At 39.4% G+C, this 17,816-nt stretch overlaps 2 protein-coding genes across 2 annotated transcripts in view; one reads left to right on the top strand and one right to left on the bottom strand.

Moving 5' to 3' along the window:
• The first annotated feature begins 2,460 nt into the window (after positions 1-2,460).
• On the top strand, positions 2,461-13,510 carry lrrc40 (leucine rich repeat containing 40). The gene is made up of 15 exons (XM_022767955.1): positions 2,461-2,679; positions 3,718-3,899; positions 4,279-4,352; positions 5,120-5,249; positions 5,363-5,486; positions 6,923-7,062; positions 7,336-7,508; positions 8,388-8,478; positions 9,351-9,396; positions 10,110-10,212; positions 10,660-10,767; positions 11,350-11,460; positions 12,251-12,328; positions 12,702-12,887; positions 13,294-13,510. The coding sequence occupies exons 1-15, from the start codon at positions 2,535-2,537 to the stop codon at positions 13,397-13,399; spliced, it is 1,797 nt and encodes a 598-aa protein (XP_022623676.1). The 5' UTR covers positions 2,461-2,534; the 3' UTR covers positions 13,400-13,510.
• A 1,495-nt stretch (positions 13,511-15,005) lies between these two features.
• Positions 15,006-17,816, bottom strand: part of LOC111238448 (prothymosin alpha-A-like) — a 15,744-nt gene continuing 12,933 nt past the window's right edge. The window contains exons 4-5 of the mRNA XM_022767958.1: positions 17,160-17,239; positions 15,006-15,812 (exon numbers count right to left, since the gene is read on the bottom strand). Coding sequence (XP_022623679.1) covers positions 15,774-15,812; positions 17,160-17,239 — 119 coding nt within the window. The 3' untranslated portion in view covers positions 15,006-15,773. The remainder of the gene's footprint in view (positions 15,813-17,159; positions 17,240-17,816) is intronic.

Here is a 17,816-nt window from a genome sequence, read left to right as displayed (position 1 = left end):
CAAATAAATTCATCTAAAGCATTTTTTTAGGGTTTATGGTATTTTTTTTTTTTTTTACTTTGTTTGTATAAAACATAATTGCAGAGTTGAGAGAACCAAAGATTGTCTAAGGGTTTGCCATGATGTTGCTCCTTTTACAGTTTTTTGCGATTTGCTTTCACACTAAAAGTGAATGTTTCAACCAAAGCATCAAAACCTGAAGCCATGCCTTAAACAAAGGATCATGTTTTCTACTTTACACTTTGTTTTCAATTCAACACAGACTTTTTGTCACATGAGACACTTTGCCCAAGACTTAAATCTTATAGTCAATGGGAAAACATTTCTTTTTCAAACTGCAACTTCAAGTGATTTGTCTTATTTTGCTTGTGCATTGAGTTTTGACACAATGAGCCAAGTGTGTGTGTAATCTTTCTAACGGCTGCCTGGCTCTGCTGTCTTCAGCACTCAGAGTATTTTTATTGTTACTGTAGATTAAACACGAGGTTCTTGTGAAGTTTATTTCAGATCATTTGTAAAATATTAACTTGATGGCGGCTTAATAAAACAGCCGAGGTCAGATGAGGCAATGGCACATTGATAAGTTCACACACGTTGAATTAGTATGTCCTGAATTTTCCTCACAATGTGATAGTAGGCTGTGTTCACAGACTACAGATACTCTGTACCTAAATGACAATTTAAATGTCGTTATCTCATTGTACCTTTACACAAGAGTCTTTGTGTTCAGACACATTTTATCAGTGGTCATCCAGCAGACGTTGGACCTATTGTGTATGATTTCCTTATAGTATTGTATTACAGTTTCTCTGAGTTGCTGAAACCATAAATTCCATTGTCTGAACTAAACACTCAGTGGCCTGAACCCACTTATTGAATCAATCGCTCTTTTGGTAAAAACCATAAACTATGGTCACCTTGTTAGACACAAGTTTCAGATCTCTAAACATATTTTCACTCATTAGAAAACACTGTGATGCGTAACAGTAAACACAGGTGTCGTAGCTTTAGAGTGCACAGGTTGACGAAGACCAAGAAAACATATATGGCATTATGGAAGCCTATAGGAAACTATATTCATATGATAATCTAATTCCACAATAGCACTTTAATTTCCCACAAATGTATGTGTTATGTGTTGCGAGTAAAAATGAAAATGAAAATGCAATAAACCAATTTGCATTTTCACATACTTGTATGGACAATCTAGGACCATATTGAAATGAAAATGGAAAAGCTGTTTGAAAGCAGCTTTTGACATGTCATTTTCAAAGTCTTAACCTGGTCTAAAATGGAATATGTTTAAATGCAATTTGCAAACCATCTATTGCATTCCCATTTCCATGTCACCATGCTCTTTTGAGGTCAAAATGAAAATGAAAATGCCATTTTATAGCAATATGAAAATGAAAATGGAATTTGACATTTGATTTTCAAAGTCTTAAAGGTGTAATTTGTAAGATCGTGCTACTTGCTCCACCTCCATGGGGCAGCATTGCACCTCTTCGCCCCTGTCCAGTTAATCATGTTGTTGTTTTCCCCATGTTCCTTATAATTCATTATTTATATGTGCATTTATTGTTGAAAGTTAAAATTGTTGATAGCTCTGAAACAAATCATGAGTACTTGTATTACAAATAGTATGTTTTTATTTACCTATAAAAATATGAAGGCAAGGGGATACTGCATGACACATGGGTGTCAGGCTACAGCAGTATGAGAAAGGGATGATGACATCATCACAAAGGCAGAATCAGAAAATAAGGTTTATTGCCAGGTAGGTTTTTACTTACAAGATATTTGACTTGATGTTTGGTGCAGTATCCAATAAAACCATTAACAAGAAATAACAATGAAAAGGTAAATACTGCAACACTCAAAAGATAAATATACATAGATACACATATTAAAAAATAAAACTTAAAAACAGCAAGCTAGTTGCTGGGGAGGCAGCCATAGACTGTATATAAAACTTTTAAATATATATATATATATATATATTAATATATATATATAATTATAAAGGCTGGGTTAATTTGAACTACTTTGTTTACTACTGGACAGCTTAATGTATAATAATATATGGTAATTATTAGGTGATTTTATTTTGTATTATTAATCTGAATCTGCAATCGGTCAATAAATCAGCTGTCAAATGTAGTAAAGTGGCTGTAAAGTTCAAGTAGGCTCTCTCGAAAATGTACTAAAAATAAATATTGTTACATTTAAAATGCTAACCTTCAAAATAAAATCAATTTTATTTTTCATTCTGTCACCATTAATGTAGGTGGATCACAGATTTTAAGGATATAGGTGTTTTCCTTAAATCGTGACAAATTGTGTCTGAAAGGAATATTTGACGTTTTGTAGCACGTCTTTAGTGAAGTTGGCAAGGACCACGCTTTTATTCTGAAGGATCTCTGACGGAAGGGTCCTTTTTCGTCGCAGCTGGCGGGCGGAACGCGGACAGTTTGGGTGTGGAGGTAAACACAGGTCACAACTGCTGAGACTTATTTTAACCAAACACGCCGACAATGTCTCGTTTCAGAAAGCCGGAGAAGGTGGACTCTCTGGCGGGTTTCAGGACGGAGAAGACCGAGCCGATGGTTCCTTACGGTCTGCTGAAGGCAGCCAGGAAAAGTGGGCAGCTCAACCTGTCGGGCCGAGGGCTGACAGAAGGTAATGTTCACTTATTAGCTAGCTTACACAGCTACAGAACCACCACACGTATTATACTGTCTTTCAAATGAGTTAAAAGGTCAAATCCTGTCAAAATGGCGCATAAAAATGTGGACGTTAACGCTTAGAGTGTGAAGACCTTACTTCAACACCGTATCCCACTGTCTTGGAGACACAGATGAATAATGCTGTAGTGGATTTTTAGGTGTATTCTTCTAATTATGGAAAAATTATTAGTTTTTTAAACTGTATAACTATGCTTAAGTTACATAGTATATATTTTATGTTGTATTAATGGCAGCATATTACACAGTATTCATGTGAAGTATAGTCTACCTGCTGTCATGTATTTAAATGATCAGCTGCTTAGACACACTTTCAACCACCAAACATCATAGGTGATCTTAGACCATACTGAAATGTAATATATGACATATATGAAAACATCACTTTTGATATAGGGACATATATGTCATATTATGTGAAGATCTACTTTTATAACATACATGAAATAAAATTTGTATATGTACATACATACATATATAGATATTTATGATGAATTTTTATCTGGTAAAACGTGTTGCAACCAAATATGTTAATGATATATATTTAATTTATATACAACTTGCATATAACAGGTCTATATGTTGTATTTGTTTTTCTTATTAATTTCTCTATATGTCAATCTTCTCATTCTGGAAACCCACTATATATAATGACATATATTGACAGGCTTTGGGATGGATATATATATTTATCTAACATGTGTCTACAATATAAGTGTATATAATAATAATAATAATATAATATGTGGAGAATAAATAACTGTGTTTTATATTATAATCTCTTATATTCTACCAATGTTTCACTTTTTCAGCATTTTAGACATAGAACATTTTTCGGTGTTGAAGCTAATGAAGCAACTAAAGCAACCTTGTGATATATGCATTAAAATTGACGATCATAACTGTTTCTCTTTGACCATTTAAACGTGTGTGTGTGTGTGTAACAGCTACTTTATATTAACATTTGTCTCAGTCCCTCAGAACGTGTACCGTCTGAACGTTGACACACCGGAGGAGGCAGAGAAGAACGTGTCCTTTGGCGCATCAGAACGCTGGTGGGAACAGACTGACCTCACCAAACTACTGCTCTCCTCCAATCTGCTCACACAACTGTCTGATGACATTTCACTACTGCCTGGACTCACGACGCTGGATGTAAGTAACGACAAGAAGTCAGTAAGAAATTGTGAAAGTGAAATTTGCTTTGTGCGAAACTCCTTTGACTTAATTATAAAAATTCAAAATGTGCTTTATCTTTAAATTCTACAGGAGCTAAAACAGCACTGAGCATCTGTAGACATCATTTGGGATAAATTGACACAGAGCTCTTGTATTATGATCCCAGCTTATCTAATTAACTTTCTAATTTACCATCTATTGAGCCACTAACTCACTGAGTAAACACAACATCTATTGATTTTTATCATTTGTAGATGCTGATGAAGGTGGTGTTACTGTGAGACATCACTTTTAATTATAAAACAAGAAGACATTTTCATTGTATCTGATCTAAAATGTTAATTTCCTCTTGCAGCTCCATGACAACAAGCTGAGCAGTTTACCTGGTGCTTTGGGAGAACTACAGGAGCTCCAGCAACTGCGAGTCAGGTACAGACGTGCACATACTGATATTTTATGTGTCCAAGCTTTTGAGGTAAATATTAGAGCAGGATCGGATGATGATGTTAAGATAGTTCGCCCAGATAAAATATTATACATATATACAAAATTTTAGAGACGTGAAGGTATTGACATGTCATTCTCAGGTTTTCTCAGGTGTGACATTTCAGATTTACTTTAATATTCTCTGTGCACAGATCAATCTATGTTAGATTATTGTAACCTTTATGAACTATGACACAAACAAATATTAAAAATGTCTGCAAACCTAGTGGCAGCATCGTTTATACTTTAAACATAAAATACAATAATATAGATATGTATTACTAAAAGAAAAAAGAGACAATAATATATTTGTATATCACGCCGACCACCTGCAATAATTTCATATATTGCAATATTTGGGCTGGATTTTATTGAGGTATTACATTTCTATTACCCAAGCCTAATACAAACACACACACACACACACACACACTGTCGTACAAATTATTTTAACTGATTGTGACCACACCCAAGAATGACATGTTAACAGTCTTTCTGTCAATATCAGTTTGTCCCACTTTTATATGTATTGGAACATGAAAACATTTCAAAGAATGAAAAACAAAATGAACTAATCTTGTGACTTTCCATGATTTCGATAAGTAAAACTAGATTTCCAGTTCAAATCTCTGACAGCAGAACTAAAAGTTATATTTATGATTTTAATATAAACTGAAATGCAATCTGTGTCTGTTCCCCCGTGTGGTCAGTCATAACCAGCTGACAACACTGCCAGTGGAGGTGTGTTCTCTGCAGAACCTCCGCAGCCTCACAGTCCAACAGAACCAGCTGGAGAGTCTGCCAGAGGAACTGGGGCAACTGAAGAACCTGACCGAGCTGGTAAATAACACAAACTGTGTGTTGTGTATTAACACTCCCAGCAGGCTCTGTCTGCTCTGCTGTGCTGTGTGATTGACTGACCGAGGTGTCCTGTTTGTCGGGGTTGAATAAAGGACCTGTCCAACAACCATCTGAAGGGCCTGCCGTCCGGCCTGGGCCGACTCACCTGCCTGCAGAAACTGAACCTGAGTGACAACAAGCTCAGCTCTCTGCCCGACAGTCTGGCACAGCTCACAAGTAAGACCAGCTGACTGTGTGTCGGCCTTTCTGCTTCGCTACACGCCAACTTTTCACACTTATGTAACCTAAATTATGTAATAACAGGAATGTTTATTTCTGTGTTACCATACTTTACTATGATCTGCTCCTTTTTAATTTGCTTGCACTGTTTGCTGTGAACTTCTTCCTTGTTTACCTGTTATTTTGATCATGTGAGTAAAATATAGATTTATAGATTCTGTTTTTACAGACTTTAACATTTCTGTTTTATTGATATTTGTGGAGCAACTGTCAATGAAAGTCAACACTTCCTGTGCATGTGATGTTTCACATTAAAAGCCCTCTCAGTGTATCTGCAGAAAGATTTGAGTTTTACTGACAGAACAGCAACTGCAAAAAGATGGAAAAGAGAAATTCTTGGAAATAATTAATGAGTATTTTTGTTAAAACGAGAGGAAGTGAAAGCGGCAGGACGGTGAGCGAGACATGATTCTGTCCTGATGGGTTTCGTGCTGTAGAAATGGATATTATCTGAATTTGCTTTTATGTGCAGTGAACCCTCTGACCTCGCCTTTGTTTGTGAATGTTTAAAGTGTGTGAATTTAATAGAAACTGAATCTATTGACCTCCATGTCACGTGACGACCAAACAAACACACATCAAGCTATAACCTTGGAATAATTTTGCTTGGCTGAACATTAAAAAACTCGGTTCATAGATTATTGAAGGCTGTGATGATGCGACGTGTCTTTGGTGGTTGAACAAAACTAATTGCATTTCACTGACAAGTAGATATATTTCTGTTTGTTTGCTTTACATTTTAAAACGTCTTCATGAAGAATTGTCTGATATAAACAACACTTTTGTTGCTTTAAAAAAAAATATTTTTGTATAAACTATTTCAGCCTGAACACAGCTCTGCATGGGGATATGGTGAAATCCAATCCAGGAAGTTCAGTTGAAGCCACAGATTAATGTGTTTTAAAGGCTTATCACTTCACAATGGTTTGTAAAACTCAGAGGAGTTATCTTCTGTCACAATGAATCATGTCATGTCAATGTCACAAAGTAGTCCAGCAGGAACGTGCTCTTGCATGTATTTGATTGGCTAACACGATACCTCGCTGGCCAGATTCGGCTTTGCTGCCAAACGGTCCTGCATTGTTTTCCTTTCAAATAAATGAGGCGACTGCATTTTTTCTCACAGGGCTCTGAATGCAGCCTGAGACTCTGAGTGTGCGTCAAACAAACTAGTTGGTACAACATCATCTGATCACATCTGAATTCAATCTATCATCTATCTATCTATCTATCTATCTATCTATCTATCTATCTATCTATCTATCTATCTATCTGATGATGAGGATGAGGATGAGGTGAAGCTGTGACTCACCGATCAGCTGATAGTGTGTGATCTTGTTTGACTGACTGAGATCTGACTTCTGATTCGACAGATGTGAAGATGCTGGACTGCAGCAAAAACCAGCTGACTGACATCCCTGCCAGCCTATCAGGGATGCTCGCTCTGGAGCAGCTCTACCTTAGACACAACAAGCTCCGCCTCTTCCCACAGCTGCCTGCACCTGCGCTCAAGGTAACCATAGCAACATTAGAGTTTCTCTACGTGTGAAACTCGTTTGTGTTGTGAATAATGGCGTCACATTCATGAGCAGATTTACTGAGTTGTCGGTGTGTGTTGTTTCTCACTGAGCACTTTATTAGGAACACCTGTACACCTGCTTATTCATGCAATTATCCAATCAGCCAATCACGTGGCAGCAGTATAATGTATAAAATCCTGCAGAAACAGCTCAGGAGCTTCAATGTGTGTGTGTGTGTGTGTGTGTGTGTGTGTGTGTGTGTGTAGGAGCTGTATGTTGGGAACAACCAGATTGAGCATCTGGAGGCGGAGCAGCTGGCCTGTCTGGCGGCCATCTCTCTCCTAGAGCTCCGAGACAACAAGATCAAAAGCCTCCCTGAACAGATCACCCTACTGAGCACGCTCACGCGCCTCGACCTCACCAACAATGACATCACCATGTAGGTCACCAGCATCATGACATCATCACCTCCTGTAGCATGACCACTGTGATCATTCAGCGCTCGCAGGGATTTCACCAGGTCACATACACACATACCCCTGGTCTTATATTTGATATTTACTTTTCAAATATTCTATTTCTGGATGTTAAATCATATAGATCTAAATGATTTCCGTGTGACGGTTGGGGTGCATGCACAGGTTTAAGCCAGTGGTGAACCATGAGTATTAGAGCTGGGCCTTCAACTCGACGCTGATATAGAAAATATATAATAAAAAATAGATAATTATATGTCTGTGGAAAATATTCTTGCGTATTTTTTGTAAATGTCGTGTAGCAAGAATATGAATAGAGCCATAAGCAACCTTATATTTTGTATTAATCAAGTAGAACTTTTCTATTAATAAAAACTTTTCCATGTGACCGCGCTCCTTTGAAAAAGCTCCGCAATGAATAAGTGATTTGTTTTGTTTTCATATCATCATCAAGCTTTTGGACTAATTTGTCAATCGTTCGACAACAGTAGGTCTATAACGCCTCAAACGCTGTTTAGAGACCGACGGAGGAACGAGTGTTGAAAAGTTTAAAGATAGTATTGGATAAGCTCTTTTTTACGGCCTTGAAAGTTGTGCTTGGACTTGGATACAGTTACCAGACTACGGTTTCCGACTGAGGAACTGGAGAGTAAATTATCCATTTTTCTTGCTTTCCGACCTTTGGCTTGTAGCCTACAGCGAACCCCCCAACACATTTCAGCCACAGACATTTTCCTTGCTTGAAGCCCTGCCAACAGCTAACTCTGCACTGTTGAGTCCTGCAGAGCAAATGTTACTAACTAAGACTGTTTTTCATGTGAACTGGGGTCTGTCTCTGTCAGTCTCCCAGCGTCTCTCAGCCTGCTGCCCAATCTGAAGGTCTTACTGTTGGAGGGAAACCCTCTGCGAGGAATCAGGAGAGACGTGCTCACTGTAGGTGACACACACAAACACAAACACAGTAAAAGTAAAACACAGCGGAAGAAAACTGAAAACCGTTCTAATGGATGTGAATTAATTATGAAGGTGAAACACAAGACTAGTTTGTTTAAGTCTGAGAATAGCTGTTCCACCTCAGTGACGGGGAGAGATGAGGCCCACGGACTGGACGGTTCACTGTGTCACAGTAACGTCCATGTTGAGACTTTTTCTGACCGATCCAACCGACCGTTAAACAACAAGATCAAAGTGTGAATGGCTTATTTTATTACACGTGCAGAACTGGCATAATAACTTCCATCTCCCGTGTAGGAAAATGTTTTATAACTTAAAATAAATAGCAAGTAGTAGCCAGACTTTTTAACATATAAACAGTTTAACAAAACGAAAACACACATTGAATCCTCCAGCGCTGAGAGCACTGTAAGGCCAGGCCTACCTCAGTCCTCAGCATAGCGGACATGTGGACATGTTGTGGGGTCAGCCTGGTGTCAGCCTGTGAAGTGAGGCCCGGTCAGATGGTACCGATGTCCCAGGAACGCAGCGATTAGCGCCTCACTAGAGTGACCAGCCTCAGGAAACATCCACCTGTCAAGAGGATAAATATCCAATGAGGGTGGATTGTCTCTCATGTATGTACGGCTTTAAATTGTTTAATTGATAGTATTAATCTTATTGTCGGTTAACGGTTAATTATTAACTTCCCTACCACAGATGTCACAGTTGATAGGTTTACTGATGGTTCTGAATGTGAACTTTCACATCAGCTGCTAACGTTCAGCACCATCTTTGTGAGAAACAAACATCCATGTTAATTTTTCTAACTGCTGACACTCCTCTCCTCTTCACCTCACCTCTCGTCACAGAAAGGAACCAATGAGCTTCTGAAGTATTTAAGAGGAAGAATCAAAGGTAACGTTCACATGTTTGTGCGCACTGGAAACAGTTTTGACCACTGAACCTGAAAAGGGCCGAAACAGATCCGTCAAACGCCGGCACAATCCTGTCCGCCGACAGTTACTCAGTGACTGTATGAGCCACTTCAAAAACAGGTTTCCATCGGCTTGTGATGGACAATAAAGTTTGATTCTGATTTTAATTGTTTCAGCAAAGATGAAACCAAAACCACAGAATTAGACTGATTTCTCATCCACATGTTGATCTGAATTCTCCTGCACTGGAACTGCAGAGAATAATAAATGATCTGAGTGTGGAGGTTCATCCTTCATCCTGTGATCAATATGAGTAACAAAATAATCTCAGCTCAACATCCACTAACTACCCTTTTCATAGTTTTTAACCACCTCTCATGGTCTTCATCAGGGAGTTGGAAGGGAGTGGTGCTTCTGGGCCTTGGTCTCATGTTGCAGTTTAATTACAGGGATTATAGATAGAAAACCTTCAGTAAAGCAGCGTTTTTCTGAATATAGAGATTATGTTTAAGTAGGTAACGACATTTTGCACCTCACAAGTGAAACTCTAAAGTTCCCATGTTTACTTTAGTCCAAAACTTAGTCGACTGAATGTATTGACGCTGCTAACCTTTCTGGCTTTGCTGAATGTGATGCGTCTGTTGTAGGTGAGCAAAGCTAAAGGTGTGTGTGCGTGTGTGTTTGTATTTACAGAGGAGCCAGAGAGAGCAGATCAAGGACATACAGCCATGACGTTACCCAGCCAGGCCAGCGTCAATGTACATAGCATTAAAACTCTCAAAACACTGGTGTACAGGTGAGTGATGGACACACACACACACACACACACATTTGTGTTTCCTGTCGTTGTGTGAGGAATATGAGGAAATATTAGTGACATGTCAGCTGCACTCACCTTGGCCTGACCTCCAAATACAGTCGTTTAGAGAAGCTGCATAAAAGTTTGTTTCCAACCTTCGTCTGACTGCTCATGTTACTGTCACTGCGTCCTCAGACCTCAGTGTTTACTTTGGTGAGTAGAGTAAAAAAATTAATGATCAAAATCAAAATAAGATCAAAGTTGTAATAAACTCAGAAGACGCTTCAAAGCTGCAGAGTTTGATGTTAATCTTCATTTATTTCTTTCACATTTGATTCAATGTTTATATCAAAATGTTGCTGGTTTAAGGGTTTAGTTACACCCTAGTTACTGTGTGTGTGTGTGTGTGTGTGTGTGTGTGTGTGTGTGTGTGTGTGTGTGTAGTGAGAAACAGGCAGGTGTTATTCCAGATGAGCTGTTTGATGCTGCAGCAGATCAGGGTGTTACCACTGTTAACTTCAGCAAGAACCAGCTGACCTCCATACCTCCCAGGTACACACACACACACACGCACACACACACACACGCACACACACACACACGCACACACACACACACGCACACACACACACACGCACACACACACACACACACACACACACAGTCACACACACCTACACACAGCGTGGATGATGCACTTACACTACTATCTTGATAACTAATTAATAGACAGGGCCATTAATCAAGTCTGATTGGATGATTTACCTCCAGCAGAATGATATGATGAGAATTCTTCACCATCTAAATCTTCATGTAAGAAACTGATAATGTGGAGGTTAAATCATAAACGTTGTCCTGATGTTCACAGGTTTAATCTCTCCTGTCACACAGAATATTATCAAAACAACAGTTATAGGAGACTGAGTACGAGCTGATTGATCGGTTTCATAACATCTAGGATCAGATGTGTGTGAGCGTTGACTTCCTGTACAGACTGTGAAGCTTTTTGTCACTGCTGCCGCCGCCACCTGCTCCTGTCCCGTTCCCGGGCGCGACACAGTTCATCTGTAATGAGCCTGTTGTATCATCAGAGAAAAGCTGTTTGTACCAATCAGACTAACTGTGTGTTCACAGACTGGTGGAGTTCCACTCCTCGCTGTCAGACGTCAACCTGGGGTTCAACAAACTGACCTGCTGCTCTCCTGATGTCTGCAAGTTACTGCAGCTGACACACATCGACCTCAGGTACACACACACACACACACACACACACACACACATTTACAGTATATTTACATGACTAACTTAAATGTAGGGGCTGCAACTGACAATTAATCAATTAATCAGTTATTTGATTGTTATTTAATCTGCCCGTTTTCTCTGTTTGTGACGTCTTCAAATGTCTTGTGTTGTCAAACAGTTCAAACATATTCAGTTTACTGTGATGTAATTATTCACATCAGAGAAACTGACGCCACAGTGATCGTCACACCATCAGCCTCCCTCAGTGTTTTCTTTATATCACATGTCACATACATGCAGCATGTAAGCAAATAGGAATCAAATCCAGACATAATGTTTTTTAACACTGTATGAAACAGGAAGATAAGATATGATAAGATAAACCTTCACTGATCCCACACCGAGGAAATTCACTTGTTACAGCAGCATAGAAAAACAAGGTAGAAGAAAACAAGTATAACAATAGAATAAAGTAGAAAAATAACAAGTCAAGCATAAATAAGAAGGTATATACATTATAAGTACTTGCATTTGTGCAGATATTAACAAAAAGATATTTACATATTGTGCAAACAGAGAAATAAGTAATAGTGTTCACATTAAAACAAGAAAAAGAAGATATATATGGCATTGCATTTGCTTTATATAGCATTTAAAAACTTGCACAGCGTTATTTGTATCCATGAAGCAGAATTCTGAATTGATGAATAATGTTACAGGAACAGGATTTTGATATAGAAGCGCCAGTGAAGAGCTGCACATGATCTTTATTTTGGTCTTCTTCTTCTTTCAGGAATAACCAGCTGAGTGATTTACCACCTGACATGAAGAGCTTAACTAAACTACGCTCCATTATCCTCAATTACAACAGGTAACTCACTGTTTCTGGATCAGTTCACCTCTGAATTAAAACATCATCTGTTCACTTAACTTCCAAACACACACATCAGCTACGTCAGTTTTATTTTTATGTTTTCATGGATACTTTCCCTAAAGTACAGAATTAATATATTAATGTTAAAGCTGTTTCCACGGCAGCTGAGCCATTCTTTAATCAGCTGACCGATCAATAAACAGTCCGGTAAAAACCTAAGCTCCTCTCTCCTTTTCCTCCGAGACACATTTAAAGTTGAACATCCCCGGTGATCAGAGAAAGCAGAATTAACTGAATTTAAAACACCCATAATGCATCTGTCAGCTGGACCGTCTCCTGCACTTTGTCACAGTCTTTGTGCTGCTCACAGGTTCAAGTCCATCCCTGAAGTCCTCTATCAGATTTCATCCTTGGAGACGGTGTTGCTTGGTAACAACCAGGTGGGCGCGGTGGACCCTGGTCTTCTGATGAAGTTGGTGAATCTGTCGACGCTGGATCTGTCAAACAACGACCTGCTGAACGTCCCCCCTGAGCTGGGCCTGTGCTCCAGCCTCAGGTAGGACGCACACAGTCTGTCGCTCCTCTGGCTGAGCTGCTTCACTGCAGCTGCTGTTTCTGCGGTTTTCAGACAGAGGACAGTCACACTGATGCTGTTCACTACTTTCTCTGTGTGATGTTCACTGCTAGGAATCAAATTATGATCATTAGATGTTACTTTGTCACTTTCTCTCAACCTGCATCGTGTATTTGTTCTTAGGAGGATAGTTAAAGTTAAAGGAAGTAAAGGGAAGTCGTTAGGTTAGGATTGGTTCCTTTGGTTTGTGACGTACGAAACCCTGAATCTGTTTTTATGAGACTGTGAAGGTGGAAACACGCAGTCATGGTGTTGACGATTATTTCACTCATCATGTCTTGTATTAAAAACATCATATTAACGAGGTGAAACACGTGTCGTCCCTCAGGTGTCTCAGTCTGGAGGGGAATCCGTTCCGCTCGCCCCGAGCCGCCATCGTGGCCAAAGGAACAGACGCAGTGATGGAGTACCTCCGCAGCCGCATACCTACATGACCTCTGACCTCTGACCTCAGCCGGGACAGCTCCACCACCGTCATCAACACAGACCTTAACTGGCCTTAAAAAAAATTCTCCTTTTTTAAATTAATTTTTGCATTTAAATGCTTCAACCAACAACCTGATTTTTGAACCATATTTTACACAAGTGTATGATTCAGTCCACAGTAAAACCTGAACCAATCACAAAAAGGCAATCAATCTTAATAAAGCTGTTGCTAAGGATTATAAATGAGCGGTGTGAATTTTATAACAGGCCCAGTGTGAGCTCTGTAAGAAGGCCCATTAAAACATAACGAGTTTTCTCAGCTGTTAAAGCAGAATTCATGCAGATAATAATAATAATAAAAAGTCTGTCCCTCCTGCTTGGTGAAGTGAATTGTGGGTTTGCCGACCTCTTTTCACGACTCATCGAATCCCACGAGTCTCATCCTCACGAGGACTGAGACTGTCCCACATCATGGTTCATCACACACTCAAACATTCAGCTCTTCTGTGGTTTGTTTACACTACAACAAAATCGCTGTTTACCATGTTTATAATAAAGGAAATTGATAATTCATTATAATTCATAATACCATCTGCAGTTATTATTATTACGCCTTTTTTTTCTCTCTCCTTATTTTTCTTTGTTGTATCCTGTTATATGTTCAACCCAAACTTTTGTCACTATTTTTTACACATAACTTAATAAAGGAAGAAAAAAAGGATTTATAAATGGTTTATATTGATGCAGGCTCACTATTTGGCAAGATCAAGTTAATGCTTACTACTCATTAATCTTACTAATGAGTTACTACCATTTATAACTGGTCAAAGGAGCCTTATTGTAAAGTGTAAAACACATCATCAATTATTAATGAGTTAAATAAAGCTCCATTTTACCAGTTATAAATACTAGTAACTTGATCTTGCCAAATAGTGAGCCTGCATCAATGTATGAAAACTGCTATAACTTGTTTATTATCATTTATTTATGATTTATAAAGTGTTAATAACCTAATTATAAACCATTTATAAATCCTTTATAAGGGTAGTCTTATTGTGAAGTGCTACTGACATTTCCTGTATCTAAAGCTGCAGAAATGGGAAATTAAGGTTGTGAAATCACTAACAGAACGATGTGTCGAAACTATAAGAAATAATTTAATCTATGTTTATATATTTTTTATTATATTTATATTACTGTTAATATCTTGTGTTAATAATCTGGATCTATAATCAACACTATTTGATCACTGACGTCCAGAGTTGCCTGCAGCCTGATGCTCGCTCACATCACTCACTCCTGCACTCCACATACAGAGATGCTGTGACAGACAGAGCCTCCGCTGCACCGACAAACTTTATTGAAACTGTCAACCAGGACAGGTGCAACCTGACAAGCTGAATATTTTTCAAAATAAGAGAGTCTCCATTAGTTAATATGCCACTTTGCGTTTACGTGACATATTAACCAGTTATCTAAAAAAAAAAAATAACAATAATAATTAGAAAAAAACAAAAAAAAACAAAATAAATCTGGATGCCAACTTTAATGTATGACCACAACATCAAGGAGTTTAGTGGAAGATCTCCAGCCTGTTCAAACAGAGAAATCTGCTGTGGTTGGGGCTGAATTTTATTTTGAAACTGTGGAAATAGAGTCACATCTGAGCACTACTTCCTGTTGATTCTCCTCTGTCTTCTTCCTGCAGGTGTGCTCAACCTCTGACAGGTATATAACTAACACGGTTTACAAACCAGCAAAATGAAATAACTGTTTATTGATCAACCAAATAGCACAGACAGAAGAACATCAACATCTGGCCTTGACAGACAGACAGACAGACAGACAGACAGACAGTGACAGACGGACAGAAGATACAGCCTTTGAATCTCATACAAACTAACAGTAATACACAGTCAGCGCTCTGAGAAGTGCTGAGTCACTGTAACTCTTCCCATGCCACTACGAGTCAACACACACCTTGTCGAGACCCTAAGCAGAAACCTAATGTAATTACAGTGAGCCTGTGTGTGTATCTGTGTGTGTGTGTATCTGTGTGTGTGTGTGTGTTTTGTTGGTTGTGGTAAAGGGACGGATGCCTCTGGTTGGCTCACACAGGATGTGGACGGCTGATGACGAGTCTGGATCTAAAAGTCCTCAAAGCACCACTTGATACCCAGAAAGATCATTGTTGCAAAATGGCCGACCTTGTTACAATATTTACAAAAATATAAAATGTAAATAAAAATACAAACTAATTCTGTTTTTTAAAAGTATTCTTGTTACGAAGGGAGGACTGAGGTGTCGGAGGTTCGCTGGAAAACCGTCTCGCTGTCTCTCGATGGCGTCGTCGTCCTCCAGACAGAGCCAGCGCTGCAGACTCTACTGATCTGTCTTCTGCTTCTTGGTTTCAACTTCATCCTGGAGACGAAGGAAGAACAAGGTGAGTGTCATCTCAGGTAAATATAACACCTGTAACCACACCGTCATCGAAATACAAGCCGATCTGTTGGTTAGAAAAGTCTGTAATGTCTATGTATGTCCAGTAATAAGACATTTCTAGACATATATATTGGACATTACAGACTATTTGAAACAAGATCTCTAACAGGTGAAATGTTTTCAACCATCCGCTAAGAAAAGGAAACTACAGCTCCATCACTGACGCGAGGGACAGACTGAAAGATAAACTCATTTATTTTTATGACTTATTTTTCTTATATTGCAAATGGCAAAAGAAAAAAATGAAGTGCAATGAGAAATATAATTTAACTAAATAATACTGTAGACCGTTATTAAACCGTCGCGCATCTGAATAATTATTTATGCCTTTGAGTGAAAGCGGCTGTCGCTGCATCATAATGATGATGAATTATGGGGAATTAATTTAGATGATGCAGCTACAGCGACAGTAGCTAAAAGTACATCCAAGTGTTTCCATGACGCTCGTCAGTTTCCTGTTTTCCTGTTGAATTAACTGATTCAAATCTTTTCTCTACGGCCGTGACAAAAGAAGAAGAAGCACCAGAACTGAACTCCATCAACAATAATAATAATACTATTACTAAAAAATATAATAATAGCTCATCCCCTGACATCCACCCATGACCTCCAGCTGACTGAGTGATGTCCAGTCTCTCATTATTGATTGTTGATGGAGTCTCCATCTTGAGACTCACTGTTACACTGCGTGTGTGTTGCTTTGAGCTTTTTAGTGTCCCCTGGAAACACTTCCTGTTGTGTTGTAGGACTGAATTTGCGTCTTTGCGTGTGTTTTCTTAAGCTGCAGTTCGTTGAGCTCTCAGGGCCACCGTACAGATGCATTCTGGGCCGTCTGTGAGGGTTTCCCCTTCACGCGCAGTGAAAACCTTAGATCAGCCTAAAAGGTCACGTCACTGCGCTGCTCATCGACCTCCGCTGTCTACTCATGGCCGCTCGGATCATATTCAAGTCACTCGTGCTGCCTTCAGAGTGACCTCTGGCTCTGCTCCAATCCGCTGGAGTCATTCAAACTTACGCTCGTTCTCGGACGCGGTCGTCTGGCGTCACCGCCCCTGTCTCCCTCTCCATCTTATTAAACAGACGCACCTGTACCTGAGAAACGTTTTGACCTTGTGTTCTGTAGTTTTCCCCTTGACGACCTCGGCTTATATTCCATCCACCTCCATCATACTGTTGTGGAGCTGGACCACCTGCCCGTGTTCGGTCGCCGCTCTTTCTACGACCGAAGGCATGTAGCTACTGTGATGTGAAGCGCCTCCTCCTCACCTCTTCGTCATCGTCATCCTCAGCTGCTCTCTTCCCCGTCGGCCCATCAAGGTCGTCTTCTTCGTCGTCCTCTTCATCACCTGAGTGCACACACAGAGAATCAGAGTGAGGCTTGGGGTCGGCCTGTGTCACATGACCTGGATAACACCTGGATAACACCTGGATAACACCTGGATAACACTGCTCCCTTCATGTTACCGTGTGTTTACAACTAAGTTAATATAGGATTACACTTAACCTTCAGTAAACATGAGCCTTATCTTCTAACAGTGGGAATGTTCTGCCTTGTTCCCGTTAACACTGGTAACACCTGATGAAGAAAGACGCTGAAGGTAGACGTGCAGCTTTAATGAACCCGGCTTTGAACGTATTCAGGAGAAGCTCTCAACGTCACTATGAGACACCTGCTGCTGGGGAGAGTTTCCCTCCATGTAAACAGATAGGACGACTACAGAATATAAGTACTGCAGTTACAGAGGAGGAAATTAAACTTCACTGAAGTCTGTAGCTGGACAAAAGTAAAATAAAACATGTATAACAATTAAAACTGCGTGAGTACTCGAAGTTCTTCTTCAGTCTCCATTAGTCACGACAGGAAAACACACAACTCTGCCAAACAGACTCTCTCACACACACACACACACACACACACACACA

Source organism: Seriola dumerili, unplaced genomic scaffold (genome assembly GCF_002260705.1).
Source record: "Seriola dumerili isolate Sdu_G_001 unplaced genomic scaffold, Sdu_1.0 BDQW01001323.1, whole genome shotgun sequence".
NCBI classification, from domain to species: domain Eukaryota; kingdom Metazoa; phylum Chordata; class Actinopteri; order Carangiformes; family Carangidae; genus Seriola; species Seriola dumerili.
The sequence above is the reverse complement of the archived record's forward strand: the minus strand, read 5'-3'. Positions and strand labels throughout refer to the sequence as shown.